This window comes from Xyrauchen texanus, chromosome 12 (assembly GCF_025860055.1).
Source record: "Xyrauchen texanus isolate HMW12.3.18 chromosome 12, RBS_HiC_50CHRs, whole genome shotgun sequence".
Classification (NCBI taxonomy): Eukaryota; Metazoa; Chordata; class Actinopteri; order Cypriniformes; family Catostomidae; genus Xyrauchen; species Xyrauchen texanus.
In genome coordinates this window covers 19,309,656-19,335,862 of record NC_068287.1, presented here as the reverse complement: position 1 = coordinate 19,335,862, position 26,207 = coordinate 19,309,656, and the positions used below count along the sequence as shown (strand labels likewise).

The 26,207-nt window shown below is 38.1% G+C and overlaps 1 protein-coding gene across 1 annotated transcript in view; it reads right to left on the bottom strand.

Moving 5' to 3' along the window:
• LOC127652384 (protein sidekick-1-like) overlaps positions 1-26,207 on the bottom strand; it is a 495,188-nt gene that overhangs the window by 101,232 nt on the left and 367,749 nt on the right. Inside the window, 6 exon segments of the mRNA XM_052138488.1 lie at positions 9,767-9,914; positions 13,368-13,504; positions 20,950-21,123; positions 21,995-22,097; positions 24,168-24,335; positions 25,633-25,749. Coding sequence (XP_051994448.1) covers positions 9,767-9,914; positions 13,368-13,504; positions 20,950-21,123; positions 21,995-22,097; positions 24,168-24,335; positions 25,633-25,749 — 847 coding nt within the window.

Genomic DNA, 26,207 nt, shown 5'->3' with positions numbered 1-26,207 from the left:
AAAGAACAAACAATTTTGGGCCTAGCACCGAACCTTGTGGAACCCCACAAGTGACTTTCATTAATTCTGATTTAACATTATTTATTTGTACAAATTGATATCTATCAGCAAGGTAACTTCTTAACCAAGAGAAGGCTTTTCCTCTTATACCATATCTCTCCAGATTCATCATTAATAAACTGTGATCAATGGTGTCAAAAGCTTTTTTTTTATTTATCTAGGAACACCGCCACAGTATAGTCATTATTTTCCATAGCAGTGGAAATCTCTTCTACCTGTTCCATCACCTCCATTGAGGTTGACCTATTAGCTCTAAAGCCATACTGATAATCGCTCAATAAATTGTGTTTATCTATAAAATGATCAAGCCTACGTACAAATAATTTCTCTAAGATTTTTGAAAACTGGGAAAGCAGAGAAATTGGTCTCTAATTGGAAAAGAGATGTCTATCTCCACTTTTAAAAATAGGAATATCTTTTGCTGTTTTCATATTACTCTGAAATATACCTTTTAAAAAGAACTGATTACAGATATATGTAAATGGTTTTACAATATAATCTATAATGTTTTTTAATAATGACATGTCAATGTCATTACAATCAGTAGAATTTGTATTCTTACAATTATTAACAATGTCAAGTATTTCCTTTTCATCAGCTCCCCTAACATATATTGATTGAACGTATACAGAGACCTGACTGGAGTCACTCAGCACACCCTGGATTTGAACTCACTACTCCAGGTGTAGTAGTCAGCATCAATACATGCTTAGCTACCTAGGCCCAATTAAATTACTTTTAAGTTACTTTCTAAAACACTTACTGTAATCTGATTACAATAATTTGAAATGTAATGCATTTCACCACTTTTTGTGCCTAAAAGCAATTAGATTACAGTTAATAATTACTTTGTAATCCAACTACACCCAACACTGTTGGGAAGTCCATCCATCCATCCATCCATCGTCAACCGCTTATCCTGTGTACAGGGTCGCGGGGGGCTGGAGCCTATCCCAGCTAACATTGGGCGAAAGGCGGGGGACACCCTGGACAGGTCGCCAGTCCATCGCAGCTGTTGGGAAGTCATCAAAATATTTTTGTGTAAAGTTTACCCAAGTATGTAATGTTAGCTTTCATTTTTATTTCAGCTAACAAAATTGTTTTAATTTAGTTCTCCTTTCAGTTTCATCAAAAATAATAGCACTGGTTTGGAGAGCACTGTTCTTTCCTGTGATTGGACTGAACAGTCATGCCACTTTTGCTGAGCTCTCCTCCATCAGAGAACAGAGTATATGTGAGTAGGTAATGGTTCATTATCGGCAGCTGCACTGCTGTGTTTTGATGGACTTGTCAAGCATTCACTATTCCATGTGCTTAATAAGCCCATAATGGACAGATGTGACAGTAACCAGGAGACATGCATGCAGTAAAAGACTGATGGGGCCCTTAAACTATCACTCTCTTTTTTAACTCACTCTAAAGAGAGTCAATAACATGTAATATAGGGATCCTATAGGAAGATTACACTGTTTTATCTTATGCTATCCTAACTACATATCTAATGTGGAATTGTGTTTTGGTTTATATCTTTATCAGCCAAGGCCAAGGTCCATTTCAAAAATGACCTTTAAGTAATACACTTTAAGAAATGTGTAGCATCTAGACCAATCAGACACACAATTATGTATTATTTAATGAATAAGCCAACAGATGTCTCAAGACTGTAACAAGCAAAGGTCCAAGTAGGCCCAAGCCAACTTTGTTATGTCTGCTCCCCCACTGATCATTATGAAGGCTTTACATTGTCTTTGCTGACACAGGCCTAGCAACTAGTGGACATCAGTGACATTCCAAGCGGGAGAGGTAAGCTGCTTGCCGGAGCAATCTTGCCCCCATAGGAAATGGAAACAAAGCACTGAACAAAATACTTTTCGTCATTAATTTATAGACAAACTGTTCTATAAATTAACATGTATATCCACAAGACATTGTGTATGTGATCATTACTATCTTATAAAGTGTCTTTTGTATTGTATACTGTTTCCTTATGTATTCCTTATTACTGAACCACCAGATAATGTAGAATTTTTGGTATGATGATTCCTATCAAATGAATCATTTTGTGACACCCTGCACATTGGTGTATATATATAATCCTGATAGCATGCATTGTATGCTTGCTATATTAATCAGGGAGTGTAAAGGGGCATAAATTAAACTAACCCCAATCACGCAAATGAGTCAGCTTCCAAACAAAGGAACATTCTTATTGGTCAAGCCAGACTCAAGAGGAGGGACCTCCATCAGAAGTTAAAAGACACACCTATTACTCACTCTCTTCCTCTCTGCGCTACTCTCTTCTGCTGTTCGTGTGGGACTGGGACCACCCGGTCTGACCAGAAGGTCGCAGGCCGGCAGGCCTCAACACATCAAGCCATGTGTAACTACCTCGACAATAGAGTCAATGAACATCACAGTTCATCATAATTTCTCCATTCAACGTGGAAGGAATTGATTGTAACTTGAACACCATCGACTGGAGGAGCCAAGGCAATTGCAAGTATCGTACCAGTAACTAACTGAATGTAGTTTTAGTATAAGAGATAAACCCCTTTGTAACAAAAGGAACTTTTAAATTAAGAATCTGATGGTCCGCTCAGATGGTTAAGATGACTCTTTTCATAACTGCATTTCCCCTATTCTGTTCCTGTTAATTTTATTTTCACTTTTCCCTTTCCCATGTATGAGTGATTTCATGAGTATGTTTTTGATTAGATTAGATATGTGATTGTATTTTAGTTAAATAAAGCTTTTGTGTTGATTCTGGTCTGCTTGTAAATCAACATCTGGGTAACGATGCAATCTCAGCTCCATGCTAAGAAAGATTTATTTTTGTGTGGCCACAAAAAATATTCTTTCTGAGAATTGTTAGACAATCAATACTGAGTGTTCACTGGACGAACAGATAAATTGATTGTAATATTAATTCAGCTACATCAAGTTTATTCTATTAACCGATCCAAAGGTTCATAATTAATTATAACGAGTTATGATTAATTATTCATATTTCCCTTTTAAAGATATTTTCACTGTAGTATATTTTGATAAATAATATCATCCCTGTTTCTAAAAGATTTTGCTTCAAAGCTATACCTAAATGTGTAATATTATTGTCAATAAGCCATGAGAATAATATTACTGCAATACGTGAATTAATCATAATTCTCTTATTAAAGCTAATTCCCTACAGTAGAAATTGTGAGCTGATAAAACAAGATTTTGTATTACGATTTTAATGGTGGAGAATTTTATTCAGACAAATAATCTAGTTATTTGTCATTTATCTAATTTATAATGGTTGTCCATTACAAATGTCCTTACATAGTAATTTAGAATAAGGACAGTTTAATTTAATTCCTAGCTCACATATTACAAGACCCTAAATTCCCTTACATATTATGGTGAGAATCTGGGCACTTTAACTGATTACTGTTTATTTGTGCATTGTGGAACGCGCTGACATTCATAGGCATCGACTGAACTGTTTTCATTAGTGTTGATCAAGATAACAAAATCACTGGTGTTGGTTGCTATGGTGACGAAAGTTTGCGGGAAGTCCTAAAGAGACTAATTCGGGGCAACTAACCGCACATGCGCAACCTGCCGAAGCCAAATGGTCAACACGGTACAGCTAAGCTAATAGCATAGCACAGCACCGCTAACCAGAACTTTCATTGAAAACCCTAAATACGCTACAAATGCTACTTGACTGAGTCAATCAAAGCAACTGGAATTAATTTATTATCATTGAGCGTACAGGGGCAGCAATATGCTGATTACAACCAAAAAAATCAGGCAACGCAAGAAAAGGAAGATTTCAAATCATCAAATTGCTTGTGACATCAAAACGTTAACAGGTATTCACACAACACTTGCACACACTGGATAAGCTGGCAAGAAGGCTGGTAAAGGTGTTAACATGCAACACAAAATCATGTTAAATGGGAAAAATCCATGTATACTGATTGGTTTATGCCTAACCAGTTTATGACCTACCTTTCCTTATAAAGGAAAATCGTTTAAAATAATTTTACAATATCAAATAAGTTAGTCATTGCGCTCATTGAGAGTTGGTGAAAGCGATTACTGGTGACAAGATACCGTGATTCCCAATGCGTGCGCTTTCTTGTGTTGCCATCTGCCAATCAGCATTGCCATGACGTAATTTTCATACAGCTCTTGAGTGATTTGTCACATGACATTTATGGCTCAGAAAAAACTACAATTCTAAACATGTTGTAGATCTGAGCACCATTAGAAAAGATGGCAGATTTCAAATCACGTACTTCTGGAGGGTTTTGTGCCAGCCGAGCAACTGCCACTGAGATGAATGGGAAAGCTATTAGATTGCTCTTTCAAGGTTTTATAGACCTCCTTATGGGCAACCAGCAGTAGGAACATGCCCAACAATACAACCACTCAGTGACCCACATCATTGGTTGTGCAAACAGCCTTTTGTGGGGCTATTATTTGGATCTTAATATAGGATTCAACTCTATAGCACCCAAACATAAATTGAGTATTCATGCAAAAGAAAAAAGAAAAAACAATACAAATGATCAGTAATTGTTTAAACCTACTTTAGATGATTATACATGATGATATGAAAACAAAATATCAGGTATGAAATGCTTTTAACTGGCTCCACTTGAACAGTCACACTGACAATCCAGAATATAATTTACCAAATAAATGTGCATCGTGAGCATGCTTGATATAGTTAAGCATTAATTGAGGTCGCGTTAAGAAGCTACTGTAGGTCTTTAAAGTTTAATGTGTTCTCCCATGAGATTACTTTCCACATTAACCTTGGTGACAAATATTTTTCAAAGACAAACTAACAAATACTGCATTCACGGAATGGGTCAGAAAGTGAAAAAGTTAAATATCTGCATTCACTTTGCATGGAGAGTCATAGATAGGTTGACATTATTTCAGCCAAGCAGGTGTTCAGATAAGCCAGAAAGCATCGGTAGGAGAGAATAGATGAGAAGTCTGGAGAGAGCTGATATTACCCGACTGCCTCATGCTGATTGCTTAGTTTCCTTTAAATCGCTTCCTCATTAACCACTCTTTACATTTACCAGAAAGCTTCTATTATTCACACAAACGTAAATGGAACATCTTTTTCAGCTGCAAGGGTAGAGGCACAGATACCTCAATCGTTTCAGTGAGCCTGCCAGAAGATTCTTTTACATTTTTTGTTGCCTGCTTAGCTTTCAGTAAACACACAAAGGAAAAGGTTTAAGCAGCTATATATATATATATATATATATATATATACATACATGGTTGGGAGGGTTACTTTTGAAATGTATTCCACAACAGATTACAGAATACATGCAGTAAAATGTAACTTGTAACATTCTGTTACATTACTCAAGGTCAGTAATGTAATGTATTCTAAATACTTTGGATTACTTCTTCAGCACTGGTAGATTTTTTTCACTTGTTTTGACTATAAAAACTCTGCCAGTACAGTAAGACAAAATACACATGCTAAAAATACATTCTCTGAAAAAACGAAATATATTATGCAGTGTTGTTTCTAAAACAATCAAACTGATCTTGTTTTAAGGATTTTTAGATATTTTCACAGGAAAATCAAGAATATGATTTTTGTCCTAATATCAAAGGTCTTACTAGATAAAACGAAATTATGATCTAACAGGAATTTTCTTGATAAAAAAATATGATTGTGTCTGGTAACATGTGCATGTAAATTGGCTAAAATAGCATTTTAGCTTAAAGTAAAGCTGACAATTTACACAAGGTTTATTTCTATCTCTTCTGCTCCAAACTTACTTAAAACGTACTTCTCTGTCTGCTTGTATGAATGTAACACATCATAAGAAAGTGTTTCACCACTGTTCAAATGCACTTTGGATCAGATCACTTATATGTAAAAATGTTTTCTATCTGAAAGGACTAAATATTAAATGAAAAAAATGACAATAAAATGCAAAGTAATCTCTTCAATAATCCAAATACTTTTTGAATTTAACTGTATTCTAAATACCAATTATTTAAATTGTAACTTTAGTTGAATACAGTTACTTTTATTTTTATTTAACAACTGATTTTAAATACGAAATCCTGTTACATGTATTCCGTTACTCACCAACCCTGTTAATATATATATATACGGTATATACTGGTGGCCAAAAGATCAACTGATCACAATGCATAGTCAGGACATTAATAATGTGAAAAATTACTATTACAATTAGAATTTTTCTTTCAGAACTTCTTAAAAAAGTTCTTATCAAAAAACCCTCCACGTGCAGCAATGCCAGCTTTGCAGATCCTTGGCAAACTAGCTGTCAGTTTGTCCAGATACTCAGGTGACATTTCACCCCATGCTTTTTTATAGCACTTGCCATAGATGTGTCTTATTGGGCACTTATCACACACCTTATCGTCTAGCCGATCCCAAAAAAGCTCAATGGGGTTAAGATCCATAACACTCTTTTCCAATTATCTCTTGTCCAATGTCTATGTTTCTTTGCCTACCCTAACCTTTTATTTAGTTTTTCTGTTTCAAAGGTGGCTTTTTCTTTGCAATTCTTCCCATAATTCCTGCACCCCTGAGTCTTCTCTTTACTGTTGTACATGAAACTGGTGTTGAGCGGGTAGAATTCAATGAAGCTGTCAGCTGAGGACATGTTAGGCTTAATTTTCTCAAACTAGTTACTCTGATGTACTTATCCTCTTGTTTAGTTATACATCTGGCCTCCCACATCTCTTTCTGTCCTTGTTTGTACTTTGTCTTTGAAGACTCTAGTGTACAGCTTTGTATGAAATCTTTAGTTTTTTGGGGGCAATTTCAAGCATTATATAGCCTTTATTCCTCAAAACAATGATTGTATGACGAATTTCTAGAAAAAGCTGTTTCATTTTTGCCATTTTTGACCTAATATTGACCTTAAGACATGCCAGTCTATTGCATACTGTGGCAACTCAAAAACAAACACAAAGAAAATGTTAAGCTTCATATAATGAACCAAATAGCTTTCAGCAGTGTTTTATATAATGGGAAGTGATTTTCTAGTAAAAAATTAGCAATTTAGCAGGATTACTCAGGGATAAGGTGTTGGAGTGATGGCTCCTGGAAATGGGCCCTGTCTAGATTTGATCAAAAATGACTTTTTTCAAGTAGTGATGGTGCTGTATTTTACATCAGTAATGTCCTAGATATACTTTGTGATCAGTTGATTGCCACTTTGGTGAATTAAAGCACCAAATTCCTTCCAAATTTACTCACACTCATGTAATTTCAAACCCCTTTGACTTTCGTAGAAGATAAAAGGTGAATATGTGAAGAGTATCTTTGAGACTGTTTCTCATATAATGAAAGTAAATGAGGACTGGGGCTTCAGAATGCCATAGCAATACAATAGCTCTATCACCCAAATTTAATTGTTTATTCACAGATAATCTTCCCCTCCAGTGAGCTGTTAACAGCTGCAATGAGTAATTTCAATTCATGAATAAATAATTCAGACAGGTTTTGTAAAATGGATCAATTCATTAATTGAAAAGATGCTGTTTAAAAGAGCAATTCATTCATGAATCAGACATTAATACTTCTCTTATGAACTTGACGAGTGATAGAGGTGGATGTTAAGATTTTCAGTGAACAACAACTTAAATAAAAAAAAAATTCTCTCACACAAAGCTTTCTTATGGCTTCAGAAGACTTTGAATATAACCCAAAGTCATATGGACTACTTTTATGATATTTCTGTGGTGCTTTTTAGTCACTTTCATTACATGTATATGGAAAAGAGTATCCAGGATATTTTTCTAAAGTTTACCTTTTGTGCTTCACATAAGAAAGAAAGTCATACACTTATTTTTTAAAGACATGAGATGAGTAAATGGCAGAATTTAAATTTTTGGGTAAATGATTCCTTTACCAACAATTTGCATTTACTATATCACGAACTGAATCACGTAGCCGAGTCGGATGGTCCTGGCCAACCAGCGCGACGGGTTGAAAAAGGTGGACCTGCAGGAGAGCCATGGCATGCATTGTGGAGGCGGCCTGTCCGGTAGCGCTGTAGGCTTTCGAGGTCAGAGATGGCATCATTCTACAGGCTCTGGAGGGGAGTACCGTGCGGTCCCGCCAGGTGGTGGCGTTCTCGGGACACAGGTGGATCGCAACTGCTCTGTCCACATGGGGGACCTCCGTGTACCTGTGGGCCGCCCCGCCATCCAGGATAGTGAGCGCGGACGAGCGGAGGGGTCGGTTCCGGGCAGTAAAAGGTGCCCTCCACGACCGCGAGCCGCATTCATCCCGAGCTCGGATGGAAGCAAGCGAGCGTGTCGGGGGGCGGGTGGTTCGTGGGGATTTACCAGGAGAAACCGAGTCTGTCGTCATCCCCAAATCGCCTCCATTGCCAGCCGGGTCGTCCTCAATCCCGTGGGAAGAAGGAATGACGTGGGGGGTCGGCTGAAGTGGCATTCACCTTCAGGAAGGAGAGCAGTGACCGCAATGCTGCCTTGGTCATGTTCTCGCAGTGAGTGCATGAACCATCCACAAACCCCCTCAGTGTGATCGCTGCCCAGGCACACGAGGCTGTCGGTCTTGGAGAGATATTGACCGCATCCAGGAACTACACAGAGAAGAAAGGGCATCTTTAAAAAGATGCGTCCTGAAAAGGACGTTCAATGCCTGTCTGTGTATTGCTCTTTTATGAGTGAAACTCAAACTCTTTTAGAGAATAACACTCTTTTAGGCAGTGAAAGCGTTGTCGAAGCGCCCTGGGGCGTGGACTGCACAGCATGCAGAGAGAGAGAACGCCAGCAGGAAATGCGCCGTAGGATCCAACAGCAGTGCTCTTGCCAACAGAGGTGAGTGGAACAGTGGTGAACTCAGCTTGCTGTTGCACAAGAAAAAATCTGACTGACAGACGCCAGCCCGCTTCCCTTTATACCCGTATGTCCGGGGGAGGGGTAATGCATATTCTGTCTGCCAATTTCTCATTGGCCTTTTCTCAAGTTCAGAGGTACGCGAGGCTCCCAAGGAAGACCCTTGTGTCACTTCATTCGACACAACGTCGAGTGAGTGACAGAAGGGGAACAGCTCTGGTGGAAACCCAACCAGGTATGCATTGTACAGAGCACTTAAGGACAAGTATGTTTTTTTCTTCTTAATAATTTCATTGTGCTGTGGTTTTTCATTGTGTTGTGTCTTACTTTCATTGTGATTTCAGCTAAGTAAATATGATTCACTTTAAAGTGAGACATTGGTGAGAGACAACACCTCCTCCCTTTCTCATAAAACAGAAATGGTATGTTTTGCCACATGTGGAGCAGATGAGAATTGGAGGACCCGTTGGGATTGAGGTGTCAGCCACTTGCAGCTGCTGGAACGAGAAAGCGAGCAGCTCGCAGGTCTGATTAGAGAGAGAGAGGTGAAGGCAGAGGTCTGCCACTCACAACCTGAGAGAGAAACAGCTCAGTGTGCAGTGATTTCAGGCTCAGCAAGACACACTTAGAACTGTGGGTTGCAGATCACTGATAGAACACACATTTAAAACAATGACAAACTTGATGGGTGGCAACAGACCACAGAGTGATACTGGGTTATAATGAGCTTGATACTGACCAAGAATGACTGTAACAATAAAAACTGAAGATTGTAAAAGTGCAATGAACGGTACAACAATGTATACTGGTGTTGACAAGCATGGCCTCTTACCTGTTAGTTTCGGTGCTGTACTGTCCTTTGCCCACCTGATTGACCGCACAGACCCTAAACTGGTATGAGCGGGCTGGAGTTAGTCCCTTCACCATGGCCCCGGTTACGGTGTGGTCCACATCAGGCAAGTACACTCTCCAAGGGGAATCTAGAACACGATATTACAAGCCATAATTTCATTTTACATGACCATTTACCACCCTTTCTGACACTTAGATATAAACAAGGCTTTTCTTGATACTGTACTTCTGCTGAATTTCTATTTGTAAATATGTTATGATTGGCTAATCTCTTTTTATTTTATATTAGTAACAATTGTTATGTCAACATATTATATTTTATTAACTTTTAAGGTTTTCGTGCTTTGGCACTTCTTCAACAGCTTAATTCACTCAAAAATGTATATTCTGTCTTCATTTACTTTACCCTCATGTTGTCTCTTCTTCTCTAGAATATTCTAAATGATTTATTACAGAATGCAGAGTGCTGGGGCAGTTGAGCTTAAAAAATTACTATAAAGTACCTTAAACGTAATTCATAGTACACCACATATTCTACATTTACGGTTGTGTTCTAGTCAAATATGGCATGTCAGGACTGAGACATCACAGCAAGTTTTACGTCAATGATGCCATTGAATTTAAACTTGTAGTGATGTCTCTGTCCTGACATGACATATTTTATTGAACATGACCATAAATAAAGATTTCAGAACTATGGCAGCGGGGAAGATTTTCTGTGAATATGTTCATCACATAAAGCTATCTTAAAGCTTCAGAAGACTCGGAATTTAGAGCTCGAGCCCAATGGACTACATTTATGGTACTTTTTGTCATTTTTGGATCATGACAGCCCTAGTCCATATTATATATATATAAAAAGAAAAGAGTACTCTGGACTAGAAGTCTTCTAGGGTCCTAAGATCTGTACACGACCTGAATCACTTCTTACCTGAACCCGACATATATAAATTACACTTGAAAAAAGAAAACCTCACCCGAGACAGACCTAATAAAATTAGACCCGAGTCCAACCTAACAGCAATTTTAATTGAACCCAACCGGACTGGACCCGAATGTCTGCACAGCCAGCACGCACCATTATCCAGGAGGGTTTGGTAATTTACACATAGAAGCAAGGATTGACAAGGAAAAGAGAAGAAGGGGGGTAATAACATTTGTGATCTTGTATTAAAATTACTGACCTACTGAAGTGCAATCGCTTTGTTTTACAATCATACAGTGGTGCTAGAGTTCTTGGCGTAGGCAGCGTGTTTGGTAAATTGTCAGAGAAAAGAGAAAAATTTAGATAATAGCATTGTCATAGAATTATTTAATATGTATTTGTTTTAAATATTAAAATATTGTTAAATACTGAAACTAAAAATGGAATGTTGGCATACTTTAAAATAATTTGAGGCTATTCATATCAGTCTCGACCCGTGTCCAAGGCACTCGTCAAAGTTTTGGACCCGAACCCACGTGGGTCTCGAGTCGAACCTTGGGTTTTTGGATCCAAGTTGACCTGTTAAGACCCCTACTCTGGACATCATGTAAAATATCTGTGTTCCACATAAGAAAATAAATGTCATAAAGGTTTGGAGCACATGAGGAAGAGTAAATGACTGATTAATTTTTGGGTGAAAAATTCCTTTCTTTAATAATCTGTTAAGCAATCTATAATGTAAAAATATTTGTAAATGTTATTGATTAAGGTTACTATAGCGTGCTACCAACATTATCTTGTGGTAGACAGATGGTAAAATATATGATATTAAAGGATTTTAATGCATGCATTATCAAGCATAATTATGTTTTTACACAGATTAATCATCCACTCATAATTACATAACATGCTGGTGTCTGGATGCCTCTCAGAATACAAGTTCGCTATAATTACTTAATGACACTTAATGACCAGGCCATGTGGCTTCAGACCCTTCAGAAAAATTTATTAAATACAAGACTGTGCTGATCAGTACAAGCTTAAGATTAAAAGACATTAAAAGGTTATTTTCATTTGTTCATTATTATTTTAGTTTTCTTATATTATTTTTCATCATCCTTCTTTTTTTCTTCACCAAAAGCAGTCCTAAATTTGTTTTATATGATCATTTTCCACCCTTTCTCTAATCCTTAGAATTAAACTGGCCATTTTTGCTGCTTGAAGTCTTCTGTGTAAACGCCAGTTGCATTGCTTGCTGTTGAATCCAGTATAGTTTTTAAATGCTCAACCCTTCATTAAAGCCTCACAAAATGAACTTTAGGCAATTTTTCTAATCTCAGGATTCTTTGGAAGGATATGCAGAGTGGCAGGTGCTACACACAGCCAGAAATATCTATCCTAACAAAGCTATCCTAAGTTTTCAGTATTATCATAGACATTCCTGGCTGTATTTCTTAAGATCAATATTTAAGCTATGTTTTACTCTAAATCTTAATTTTTTTCCCCACAGTCTTCATTTGTTTTTGCCGATACACATTCTTCGTGCATATCGCCACCTACTGGGCAGGGAGGAGACTTTAATGTAAAAAAGGACTTAAATATTTATCTGTTTCTGAAGATATAGATTTAAAATCTAGCCAACTTTTTGACAAATAAATGAACTTTTTGACAGAGTAGACCAGTTTTGAATAGTACATATAGTGTATTGCTCTTTTAGAGAATAAATAGTACAATGTTTTCATAGTACAATAAATTTAAAAGATACATTTTTTAAAAAGAGAAAATTCAAATGTAAAAATATAAATGCAAGTATTATTTTTTAACAATGCCTTTTCAATGCATTGCTAGCTTTAAAATTGGGAAACTGTCCTAGAGAAAACTAAACTTGGGTCTTTGAAAGTAAAAAATTCAGTGCGAGAGAGAGAGAGCAGATTTTTCTCACTTGTGCTGATAGGTGTTTCTAATGGGACTTCCCAGCCCTACTACACCCAGCAGCACCAGTTATCTTCACCTCCACTCCAACACATTCCTCACTGTCCTCTTTCAGCCAGGGAAGATCAATCTACTCGGGTGGGTTTTCCCTGGCTCTGTACAGCGCAGCCTTTTACACCACAGTAAAGGGGCGACACTACTTAATTCAGATCAACTCATAGCATGCAGTGTTGACACAGAGAGCAGCTGCATGCTTGCTTTCAACTGAACATTCACATCCATTACAGCAGGGTTGTGAATAAGGCACTGAGCTAACTAGACTACAGACTTAGGGCTCAACAATTAAGATGCCCTGCTGGCCCAAAGCCAGTGTGAGTTTTAGGGCATTTGATGGGACTATCACTTGCCCAATTTGGGCAGTGTTGTGTTGTCACTACATCTTACATTTGTTGAGCTCATGCATGTGTTTTTATGCCTTGCAAACTTATAGCTGAAGTATGTGCCGCTAGAGTCACCAAAAAGAATTGCAAATATAAACACTGTTTTCAAACAGCTTCTTCACTCATCCCTGAAAATGCTGCCTTCAAAGGCATATATGTTGAAGCACCATTGAGATTGCATATTGCATCATTGGACATGGGGTTACTATGTATCTGACCCAGACTAAGGACAAGTCTAGATTAATTGGAAAACCAGTGTGTGAGAGTGTCTGTATGTATCTTACTGTTCTCTGAGAGCTCGACCACATAATGCAGTAGAGGGCTGTTTCCATCAAAGGGCCTCATCCAGGACAGATCCACGCTGCGGCTGTCATTGGCGTTAAGACTGGCCAGCAGATTACGAGGTGAATGTGGCAGCTCTCTGTGAGAAGAGAGAACAGTGAATACTGAACAACTTAGTGGCAGAAATGTACTTTTTTATGGTGGGGCAATATTTGCCTTGTGGAATTCATTTTCAGGAGCACACATATAAACACAAATCACAAGTTTGTCTGCCCATATAATCTTTGAGTTATAAAGGGTAAACGTATTTACCTCGCTATCCACAAAGGAAAGGTTAGCTGATGAGGGCTCAACTCGAGCTCTAATTTACTTCTAATTTAATTTATTAAAGGGACTAATTAATATATGGATGAAACTATAGGGCAGAAACTCTTAAAAGAAAACAGTTTGTTTTCAGAGCTGATTTTAGATGAAAACACCTCATATTAGCAACAAATTCAACAACACTTGCCTCTGTGACAGCTAATACAAATCTGAGAGCTACAGGTCATTACAATGTCTGCAGAGGCACTAAACACATAACTAACCCTAGAATAAAAATATTATATTTTGAATATTAAAAAGAAATTAACATTAGAGATTTTTTTCCCCAGAAATGTTAAACAATCTGGTGTTCTTTTCTTTTTCTTTTTTGATAACTTTTTTGCAATTTTTGCCTTTTTATTTTGACACTGGTTGATTTAAAAAATAAGAAAAGACAGAGAAATCAAACACAGAATTTCAGAGGAACACTTCGAATGCAGGGTGTTCATTGCAATTTGGGTCTATTGAACTGCCCATCCCCTAAGGCCCCCTCAATCCATTTTCAGATCTTCACACATTTTAACTACTACTGATATCTCGTCTATGTTCAAAGAAAGATTGTGATTTTTCGAACTCAGCTCCAATATCACAGCCAGTTGGAGGCAGATGTTCATTTGTGTTTGTCTTGATTTTTGTCTTCACACACTTTTTATTTTATTTTATTGATTACTTTATTAATCATTTCTGGGGAGGATAGAGCTCCAGCTGAGAGCAAGCAGCAGGCACCAATAGTTGCTCTTGGAAAGTTTGTTTTATTCTTTTAATTAAACCCATAGAGAAAATTGGCAAAGCTTCAGATTTCTTCACATGTTTGTAATCTTTCAAACTAGGAAGGAAGACTATGAAGTTTCTACAGGTGTATAAGAACTAATACTCCATTATGTAACAATGTCTGCATATATTCTGGCCTACAAAGATAAACATTCCTTAAACATTAAATACCGTTTTGGTATTAACTGTTGTAATCCCCGTTCCCTGATGGAGTGAATGAGACGTTGTGTCAATGTAGTGACACTAGGGATCTTGAGAGCCTCGGTTGCCTCTGAACTTGAGAAAAGGCCAATAAAAAATTGGCAAACAGAATTGGCATGTCCCTCCCCCGGACATACAGGTACAAAGGAGGGTGCAATACGGCTGTTCATTCAGGTTTTGCACTGAGGAGCCGAGAATAATGTTCGGCCATTACAGCGGTTGGTACAGTGTATTACATAATCAGCCAGTCATCAAGGTAATCAAGTATGCGGATGCCCACTTCCCTTAGCGGGGCAAGGGATGCCTCTGCGACCTTCGTGAAGGTGCGAGGGGACAGGGAACTGCGAACTGAATCGCGTAGCCGAGTCAGATGGTCCTGGCCAGCCAGCGTGACGGGTTGGAAAAGCGTAAGCGATGCGTCCAAGCTCCGAGCGGGGGGCAATAAGGGGACGATCATGTTTGACGTACCTGGTGGGGCTTCTCAGCGGGAGGGAGCAGGTAATATTATGTCGGGGAGCAGTTGCATCCCGAAACAGTTGTGCTGAGGGAAAACTCAAAGCACTTACCTTGCTCCGCACACCTGGCTGGGGGCGGGAAAGTGACTGAGGAGGAGGTCCTACGGAGGCGTCCTCTAGACTCGTCAGAACCGGCCCGCCGGGAGTCTAATGTCGAAGGGGTGGAGGTGAAGGGACTGCGTCCATGGTGCCGTGACTGTAGGTGTTTGGTGCCAGACCGCCGTGAGAATGGCGTGTGTGGACACCAGTTAGGTCAATCAAGGAGTGAGGAAGCTGCTCTTTTGGGTACCACAGCCCGGTCGGGGTGTCCCTGCCGGCCCTCCACCAGGGGACCATCTCGCTCCCTGCGTTGATCATCTCAGGAATGCTTGGGAGCCTTTCGGGTCCACAAAGTGTTTTGTGAGACGGGGCATCAGCTTCCTTCAAGGAGCTCTACGCTGGGCCGAGAGCTGGGCCCGAGTTGGGGCGGAGCTGCCTGAGCTATCGCAGCCGCAGGGGGGTGCCCTCTGCGCCGTGGAGATTTACCCGGCAAAACCGCGCCCGGATCCCCAGATCGCGTTCATAGCCAGCCGTGCTGGCCTCAATCCCTTAGGAAGAAGGCACGGTGCGGGGGCGGCTGAAGTGACTTTCCCTCAGAGGAACCGCAATGATCGCAGTGTGACACGTGAGGCAGCGCCCATGACCGCCAGAAGCGGAGAGATATCTGCCACATCCAGAAACTATACAGAGGCGGAAAGGCATCTTTAAAAAGACGCGTCTTTAAACATACGTTCAATGCCTATGTGTGCTCTTTTAGAGGTTATTTGCTCTTTAAGAAGCGCTGTCGAAGTGCCCAGGGGCTTAGACTGCACTGGCATGCAGAGAAGAGAAAAGCGGCTAGTAACGTGCCATAAGATCCAACAGCAAAGCTTTGATGAGGTGAGTGGAACAGTAGTGGAATCGTCAGCTTGCTGAACACACAACCACTCGGCTCCGGAAAAAAAATCTGAATGAACAGCCGCATTGCGCCCTCCTTTGGGAGGGACGTGCAAATTCTGCTCGCCAATTTCTGAAGTTCAGAGGCAACCGAGGCTCTGAAGAGAGACCCCTAGTGTCACTACATCGACACAACGTCGAGTGAGTGACAGAAGGGGAACTTTGATTATTACATAGCTCTCTGGTGTACTTGATTCTGATTTATTAATTGACATTCCATGGTCTAATATTTTTGCATAATGATCACTAAAATGTATGTATGTGACCACTGTCCCAGGCAACCAATTTCCAACAGTAAATATATGTGCTAGATTCACGTCTCTCATTAATGAATTTTTTTTTTTTTTTATATAATTTCTTATTCTGCAATGTTGGGGTGACAATTACAGTAAACTGCAGAATATTGAATGTGTAAAAAATTTTGAAAAAAGTTTGCATATTACCCAAATTCACCCTATTTGTTAAGGTGCCATGAAATAATCAGGACAATGTACAGTTAGCCTGTCATTATAGCAAAATAAACCCTTTCAGGGTGATACAAGAGGGGTCCTGATCACCCTGTTATACCATATATTTTGCACATAATGCAATAAATCTATATACTATATACTATGTATATTGTATTGTATTCCTTCTTATTTTGTCTCTTTTTGACATTAATTTATATCAACACCAGCATCAAGTGAAATTTCTTATACTTTTGTACTTGGTGAAAAAAGCTTCCATAATCTTATAAACTAAATAAAAATATTTATGTTTTAATGCTGTTGTTCAGATTATTGAATAATCAGCTGAAACTGTTAGACTCTTCAGCTAAGTGTATTTTAACAGCATGTGCTGTGATCCCTTCAGATGCATTGGCCTACAAATTAATCAGAGAGACAACAGCTTTTCTTCACCAGTTTAATAATAAAAAAACACAAACACATAATGAGTCTTACTTCCACACAACATTAGCCTCATGAAATCAAAATAAAATACACACACCCGCTGGTTACTGCTGGCTCTAAGCAGTTTACTCCTGGGGAGCTTCTGAGGGGGACTTATTCCCTTATATCGTGGTAAGGAGTAAAAACAAAGGCTTTAGGTGTTAAATATTTACGTCACCAAGATTCAGGTTTTATTTTTATTTCAGGATGGAGAGTTAGCAAAGCAATCTATCACATAAATATGCAAACAGCATTTGAAAGCCAGGGTTTAAGAGCAAAAACATGGGAAAAAATTATGTTTCCTCTTGAGAAATCCTTTTGATTAAATAAATGTCTTTGAAAGTTACAATTAGCAGACCTTTGATTATGGATAAGCCGTTGGAATCCAGATGGAAAGGTTATGATGAAAAAAGGTTACTGAAAGAAAGGTCAGTGTACATGCTCCTGCAGAGTGAAATATTTTGTTCAGATAGTGTTTGCAGATGCAGCAGTGAGTGAAGAAATGTTATGAAATAAGGGTAAAGGGAGGTTTTTGCAACTTCCCTGGATTAAGAAACAATACTGCAGCACAATTAACTAGATTTGTACATTTTCTGAGGAAAATGAGAGCAGAGCTTGCCCAGGCAAAACTCACTGCCACTATGACATGGCATTAAATTAAATGTAAGCAGAGTGACGTCACCACCGCAAGTTTTTCATGTTTCAATAAATAATTTTTAAAGCAAAATCAATCAAGCAAAAATATTCAACTTATAATCGGATATTGCAATATTTTAAACGTGATTATCATTAAAATGTCATTTTATGGAGAGCCGCACACACTCAATTACATATTGCATGTACATGTAACATGTTGCCTATTAATGTTTGCATATTTGTTTGTTTTTGAGAGGTCTATGGGCAATATAACAATTTTATTTTATTGAAAAACATTGTTTTTGAAAATAGTAATTATTCGTTTGTGGTTAGGCTCTTTCAACCAAAAATAAAAAAATTGCTCCTTAGTGAAAAAAGGTTCCCCACCCCTGTTTTAATGTATCAACGTGCATAATAGCAGAATGTTACATTTCAAAGTCTATACATAGTCTTGAAACATATTCTAAACAAACATGTGAAATCAGACACTTCTTGCTATGCATTAAGACATGTGTCTACAACTCATAACGTGTTGCAATCTCGGTGTTGCTGGGACAGATGTAATGTAACAGATATTGTTTGACTCTTGAGTACAGAGCTTAGTTACCATGACAGTAATGCCTTAGCTCCTTGCCTTAGCAAACACCACCAATAAGTGTTTTCAGAATCTAGCAGAACTTTTGCTCCCATGTGAATAATGTAACTCAAAAGGCATGGGTTCTACAGCCCTTTATCCAAACTGCACTGAAACATGTAAGGAAGTATTTCTGAGTATTATTGCATGTTGCCCAGGTAGTCCCTTAAAGGCTGGGGTTTTGAAAAGTGTGCTCAAGACCACAGGTTTATGCTGAGAGAATATACAGTGGCCCCAAAAAGTATCTGGACATTTAAGCTACACTTAAAATGTATAAATGGAATTTGTATGAAATAATACAAGGGCTGCACAATTAATCTAAAAACTAATCGCGATTCCGATTTCATTATGTAATCGTGAAAACTGATGATTACAGCCTTCAATTTAAGTCTGCTCCAGCTGCATCAATGCTTTCTATTTACAATGTATTTTTGCAGCGGTTTAGTATTCTAACCAATCACAGACATGTCCGTTGAGTAATGAAATGGCAATGACCAATCAGAGATGCTTAAATTATCCTCCGCCCTATCTTTAATGACAGCTGATCATAAAGCGCAAGTTTTAAACAGTCTGATGCACATGCTTGCTTTATGGTCCATCTCTCTTCGCGGTTGCACACAAAAATTTATCCTGAAGAAACATCACATGACACTTGAAAAGAAGCTGTAGAACAAGAGCGAAAAGCACTTTATAATTATTTGGGATTCATTACATTGCAACATAGATGTTAAATACACAGCAAACAAGCAAAGTAACAACACTAAAATCCTCCCATTCTAATCAAGGCATAGATGCTGTGTAAATAATTGATTTATACTGCTTATTACAGCTTTGTTTTAAATGAGAGCATTTGCGAGAGTACAGAACTCCGTTTGGAGCGTTAGTGATCTCAAACATTGTATTGTAATGGGCGAGTTCATCTCGTTGCTCGATTTCTGTGTATAATTTATTAAAAATGTGATAACAGTTTAATGTGACTTTTATTTGTATGAAATAACAATAAAGTAATTCAGCTTAACTGTTCAAAATTCGTTTTGGAGGTGTTGCCAACATAAAGAATATGGCATTTAGGTTTATTTCACGAATCATCGTCATTATTATCACATCTGCTCTAATAAGACTCATTTGCTGAGCAGCTGCTATTGGTAGATTAACAATTTCCACATATTGCACAATCTAACCGCTGAGGCCAAATATGATAAAACAATGATCTTACATGCACAAGATCACATTGAAGATCTTAGGGGATGAACACGTGACACAACAACTTGGCATTGATTTCCTTGAAACGCTTCTACGGGTGCAGAGCCAACAGAAGTGCCTCTGGTAAGAAACCTCTTTAAGTATTTTCATTGAAACATGTTTGGGTGTAAAGAGTAGCATCTCTAATTTCGTTTTGGTATGGCACCTTAAAAATCCTTTAATTTTTCAAGCGCCAGCACACTGATGAATATGATGTACACATATGTGGATTTTGGGACATTAATCCCTCAAAAGTTGAAAATATATATATATATATATATATTTTTATAACATTCAGTGAATTCACTTAATTTTAATATAAATTATGTTATATTTTATTTTATTATCACTGCACAATACGGTTCTATTTATTAACATTAGTAAATGCATTCCTATATTCACTGTACATTTTCATTTTCACATTGAGAATCAATGGGTTCATCCAAAAGCTGACAAATGTTGCTTTCAGAGGCTTTATATGGAGGTAGGATGAAAATAAGGTGCATTTCAAACTGTTCTGAGACTAGTGCTGACAGACAGCACAATGGAGGTTAAGTCATTCACTAAATAGGGAGCAAGGGCACCCTATATCTTTCTATGCATCTAAGTGCATTCACTGCTAAAATCAGATCAAAAGTTCAGTTTCAGGCTGCAGATGACGTTTGGACTACTCAACATGTTTGGCAGAAATGGGACAATGGTAATCAGTACATAGATTCCGAATTTATAATGTATAATGTTATTTTATCATGGTTGGCAGTGATTGGATGATGTTGGGCTTTACTTTGAATCAGAATTAATAGAATTAATTAGTAATATCTGTAACATCTCAAAAACAACACTCCTGGAAACATAAACGATTTGATTAAAAAAGTCTTGGTATTATTCGAAATTTCATAAAGTAATCCTGCTGTACATGTGTTTTTAGGTAACTATTTGCTCTAGATTTTTTTTTGCTTATTTAATAGGTACTACTAGTTACAAATAAAAAAGGGAAGTGGACAAATCACACAGCAGTCACGCTCGGATCTCAGGAGGTTAAAGGTCATTGCAAAAATGGCTCAGGAAAGTGAAGTTAGCTCTGAGAAAAAAATCTACCATCATTTCAATCTTAGTAGCTAATAGATGACATTTAGACACTTTCAAGTGTGGCTTAAGTGTTCAAATACTTCTTGGGACTGTATTTCACTTCTTACTTGCTATAAGTACTCACCATTCAAAGCTGGCTAAGTGAAAAATTATGCATTACACACAGCTGGAAGGTGACACACATCCATCAACACGTCAGCCTAATGCTCAGAGATGCTAAGTCACTCACATGACCTCCAGACGGGCGAACTTGGTATCATTGCCAGCCTGAGATATGACGTCACAAGTGTAGTCCCCGATGTCCCCGGACCAGGTTTGACTTATGTGCAAGGAGCCCTCTTGCAGGCTGATACGTCCCCCTTTAGGCTGGCTCACTAACTCCTCATCCTTTTTCCACACGTACCTGCCAAGTGAAGGAGACGGGAAAGGAGGAGAACTCTATCACAGTCAGGCCGACAGAGGGGGAGCGTGGGAAACAGTGTCGGCTCATTACTCTGATTTCCAGCATATTAGTGTGGAATTAGCTATACAGCATTACGAACTGCGCTTTGAATCAACTTCAAGGCCTGTGGAATGACACTTTAAATTAACATTACAATAAAATTGGATGTGGAGCCTTGGGCTTTAGTGCAAGGAGCAATGCGGCACAGTGTTATTATTGTTACGAAAAGCTAAAATGAAAACAAAATGAAAAAGTTTTAGTTAGCTGAAGTAAAACCAAAATAAAAATAATATAAATGGAAAAAACTGAATTACACTAAAATACACAAACTAAAATAAAATAAAAATGACCACAATTAATTTAGCATTGGGCCTAATTCAAATAAAATATTTTTATTGCATAGAATAAAGTTATACAATAATAATACAAATGTATTACTGTATAAATATATATACAATCTTAATAAATTAGATATAATACAATTCAAAACCTTTACAACCCGCCATTATTAAACATGAAAGTGCCACTAGATAGCAATAACACTAGACAGCCCTGTGAAATAAACAGTTTTAACATATCTAAGTTACAGTATATCAGTTAATGAATTAACTTTCACATCCCTAAAATACTAAAACTAAAATAAAAACTAAATACTGAAACCTAAAACCAATAAATTTTAACACTAACACAGAGTGTACTAAATCGAAACTAAACTGATTGGACAAATTGAAGATAAAATAGAAATAAAAAGCTAATTAAAAATTCAAAACTACTGTATAATAACACTGGTGTCGCCAGCATGATTACTAGTGGCCTTTTCATCTTCACCCACCTCACCACTACACGTGGGTCATGGGTTGCGCCGCACTCCAGAATGGCTGTTGTCCCTTTGATGACACGTCTGTCCATGGGAGGGTTGGAAATGGTAGTGCGACCTTTGGGAAACACAACAATAATTGTTTTGCATGAGTGCTTTGGTTTTGTATGAGACAGTAAGCAGAATGTCAGGGACAGACAGCCTTAGTAACCGCTCACCATTTACTTTCACTGTATGCAAAAAAGATTAAATTAATGTGAATGGTGACTGAGGCTGCCAAGATTCTGCTTAACATGGTGACAGAATAAATTTTTTTGGATGAACTATTCATTCAATTATTCCATTTCTGCCATTAACACAATAGTAATAATACTCATTAGACAACATTCTAATTCTGCAATGTTATTTTGCAGAAAAGTTGAGAAATGTTTGCAATACATTAAGTAACTTTATCCTGAGGGGACGCATTTTAACGAAATATCCGATATTGAAGAACATATTACCATTTAATTAGTGTGAAACTTTGTAAGTATAAAAAAAATAATCGTTCAATCAATCGAAAATCTGTCTATCTCTAATTCTGCATAATGAAATGCTGCATCTGAGTCAAAACACAACAGTCTCATTGTGAGTTTTCCAAGAACCAAATGGCAAAGCCTTGATATATCACAGCTTCCTGTGAACACATCAACGGCTGGGCTTGTTTCCCTCCTGCTGAGACATTTCCAGGACTTCACATGCACTGATCCGCATGTATTATCAAGTCTAGATGCTGAAGATATCGTCTTGCAAAGCTGTGCTCAGAAGCTGCTTTACATGGATAAGTTTTATTCTCGAGTGTCACTGCTCTGATACTGGCCTCTGGTTGTTAAAGTGATAGTTCACTCAAAAACCTGTATGACTTTCTTTTAACCACAGAACACAAAAGGAGATGTTAGGCATAAAGTCGAGCTGATCTTATGTATACTTTTAAAAATAATGTGAATGGACAGCAATGACAAGAAAATACCATTAATAAGGAAAAAGATGGAGAAGCGGTTATTAAATGGTAATCTTTCTCTGTGTGATATGATTGGTTACGAGACATGCGACAACCAATGCTGTTTGGCATTATTGGCATTAAACTTGGCAAGATGTGCCATACTTAATCTGCCCAAATAAGATTTGAGAGCTGCGGCGGAGTGGAAGATTTCCAAATAATACATTCTTTAAGTTTATGACATACTCTTTCAAAAAAAAAGAGTTTTATTATCTTCCCTGAGGTCCATTGATAATTTTAGTGAAGTTTTATTTGGAATGAAACAAGTCACAATTTAGCAATATATTGTGAACTAGAATTAGACGCACACACATACAGTATCATCCTGCAGTGAAGCGCACGTCACCGGAAATGCATGTTTTCATAGACCAACAATTAAAAATAGTGCAGATGTGTGCATGAACGCTTCCAGGATGCACTTGTGCACAAAAAAACTCCTTTTCAGAGTTGTAACTTTACACCACGTCTTTTAAAAGAGGCACCAGATACATGACAATGGTCAAAGACATCTGTGTAGTGCATGTTTATTTACAAAAATTATTCAAAATAATTCTGATTGTTCCACTTTGGTGTTCAGGAATAGTTATTAGGCCACACTAGGCCTGTCTGACATGCTCTCTCTCTGAGCATCAGTGGGCAGGGCCAAGGGTGCGATGATGTAAAGTAGGCGTTGATGTTGTTGCTGTAGAGGCAGTCATAATTTAATGGGCCCCCAACAACGTAGGGAAGTCACAGAAGTAGAGAACAAGGCGTTTTGCAGCTTTGTTTCAATAAATGCTTTTATTGAATTGGAGAATTGAAGAATGGCCTTTTAAATGTCAACATATCAAGGAAAATTTTATTCCTCATGACATGACACCTTTAAATTATGGTCTTTTCCTCACACAAAGCTTTTACAGATGAATTGGAATACAGTGCATAAGTCATATAGACCACTGTTATGCTAATTTTATGGTGCTTGTTTGTCATTTGTGGAGTTTGAAAGCCCCTGATTACTATATGCTCCCATTGTATAGAGCAACATGAACATTCCTTTTGTGTTCCACAGAAGAAAGTCAGTCATACAGATTTGTAAAGACATGAGTCAAACGAAAATAAATTACATTTAAAAAAAATGCTTTGATATGTGTAAGATTATGTTTTTCTTACTCCATACAGTGAGGGAGACACTGGTGTTGATTGCTCCCTCTGAGTTTGCGGCGTAGCAGGTGTACGTCCCTGTGTCCTGAAGTACCACTGGCTGAACCTGTAGACCACCGGACTCCATAAGGGTGAAACGTGGAATCTGCACTGATCCGCTGGCTAGAATCTGGGTGTCTGTTATGCATGCACATGAAGACAAACACACACACACACACACACACACACACACACACACACACACACACACACACACACACACACACACACACAAACCTCAATAGCTCGCTTGCACTACCATATAAGGGATTAACAGATCATCACTATGCATAGCGCAGCAGTTTGAGATTATTTTATTACTAGCTTAAAATTTTCCATGAGGAAATTCCACCTGGAGAGCTGTCTGCCTTGTTAGGGAGGCACTATAATATATATATGCCGCTTCATAATTAGGAAGGCCATGGCAATGACTTCATGAATATAGCCAAAACAGAAGCATAATGGAAGATTTTTTTTGTCACATGAAATTAGCTTTTGTGTTGCCAATCAGCTGCAACAAAGACATCTTAATGATTTCCCACGAAGCACAAAACACACAAACTCATACATCAATTAACGTCTTTGCCGCAGTAACTGAGCGACGAGTATGCCAGTGAGTCGATCTGGCTGTCAAATGTAAAATATAACACCAGTAAACATAACAAAACAGCAGGTCCAAGATGCACTCATTTTAGTAGTGATATTAAATCAGCACAGTAATGCTCTGTTCCAAAATCAAGGCAGCAATTTAAGGCATCATAAGTGCCATCTTGATGCAAAGGCTGTTCTAAATGGAAAGTTCCCTCAATTGACCCTTTGCTAAACCCACCTTCAAAGAAAAATTGCTGAGTGTACTTAAAAATATATACTTCTACCTAATATTTTTGTGTGCTACTTATATTTCTCCTTAATATGGAATCAAGCTGTTAGCTTAGCAGCATGCTAACATCAAACTCTTTTGAAATGAGTTGTGAAAAGAGCATTATTTGCACGCAGAGGTCCTGTTTATGTACAGCATTCCAAATCAATCACTTACGAGGGTCCTTGTTTGTTTAGATGCAGCCTTAGTGTCTGTTCAGACCAAGCAAGTTTTTGAGATAAAAAAACGTAGACACAGCACAACAAATAGAACAGAACGCAGGTTTCTTGAGGCACATTTTAAAATGTTGAATTTCTTTTGAACTTGACATGCTGTCTGAACAACACAGCACTTGCTGTGAGACTCAGAAAAACAGCAAGACTGTCAATGGCCAAAGACATCCGTCTATTTCATGTTTACATAGAAAAACAACCTAAAAACCATGCAGACGGATGCAAAAATGTTTTCGGTGGGAATGGCCACTTAGAAGGCAACTGGCTCACTCATTGGTTTGAATTCACGCAGCAATGCTAAAATTAAAAGATTACACTGCACATAGTAGGACAGTGCTATTACCTCTCTTCCAAGTAATGGTGGGTTTAGGTGCCCCGGATACCTGACAGGTGAACACGGCCATCGCTCCATCTGTGACAGTAATGTTGACCGGTGCTGCTGTGAAGGTCGGAGCTATACCTGCAAAACAAACCACTGCAGTTTTAATCAGGCAAGAGGATGCCATGTTCACTCTGTGGCCACGTGCCTCATTCACATCTAATGCAATCCACCCACTCACCCCCACAGGAACACACACAAATTATTACAAGAGGCCAAGCAACAGATAGGAAATTGAATTAAAGCACAGTTCCATCCACACTCTACCATTAAAACACGGGTGATGCTTATTGCCATCTGGGATATGCAATATGGACCTGTAAATTTGTGTTTCAAAATCTGTAACAGTAAAAAAATCTGATTGGGTGTCCATAATGAAGGCAATGTGAAGTTGGTAGGTCATTTTTAATGGTTAGAGATGAAATTGTTATTTCCATTTGGAAAAGTCAAACATATTTCTGATTGAAAGAAAAATAGGGCTATTTGGATGCATTATTGAATGTGTGCCATATCAAGTTGGAACAATAGAGATGGGGGAA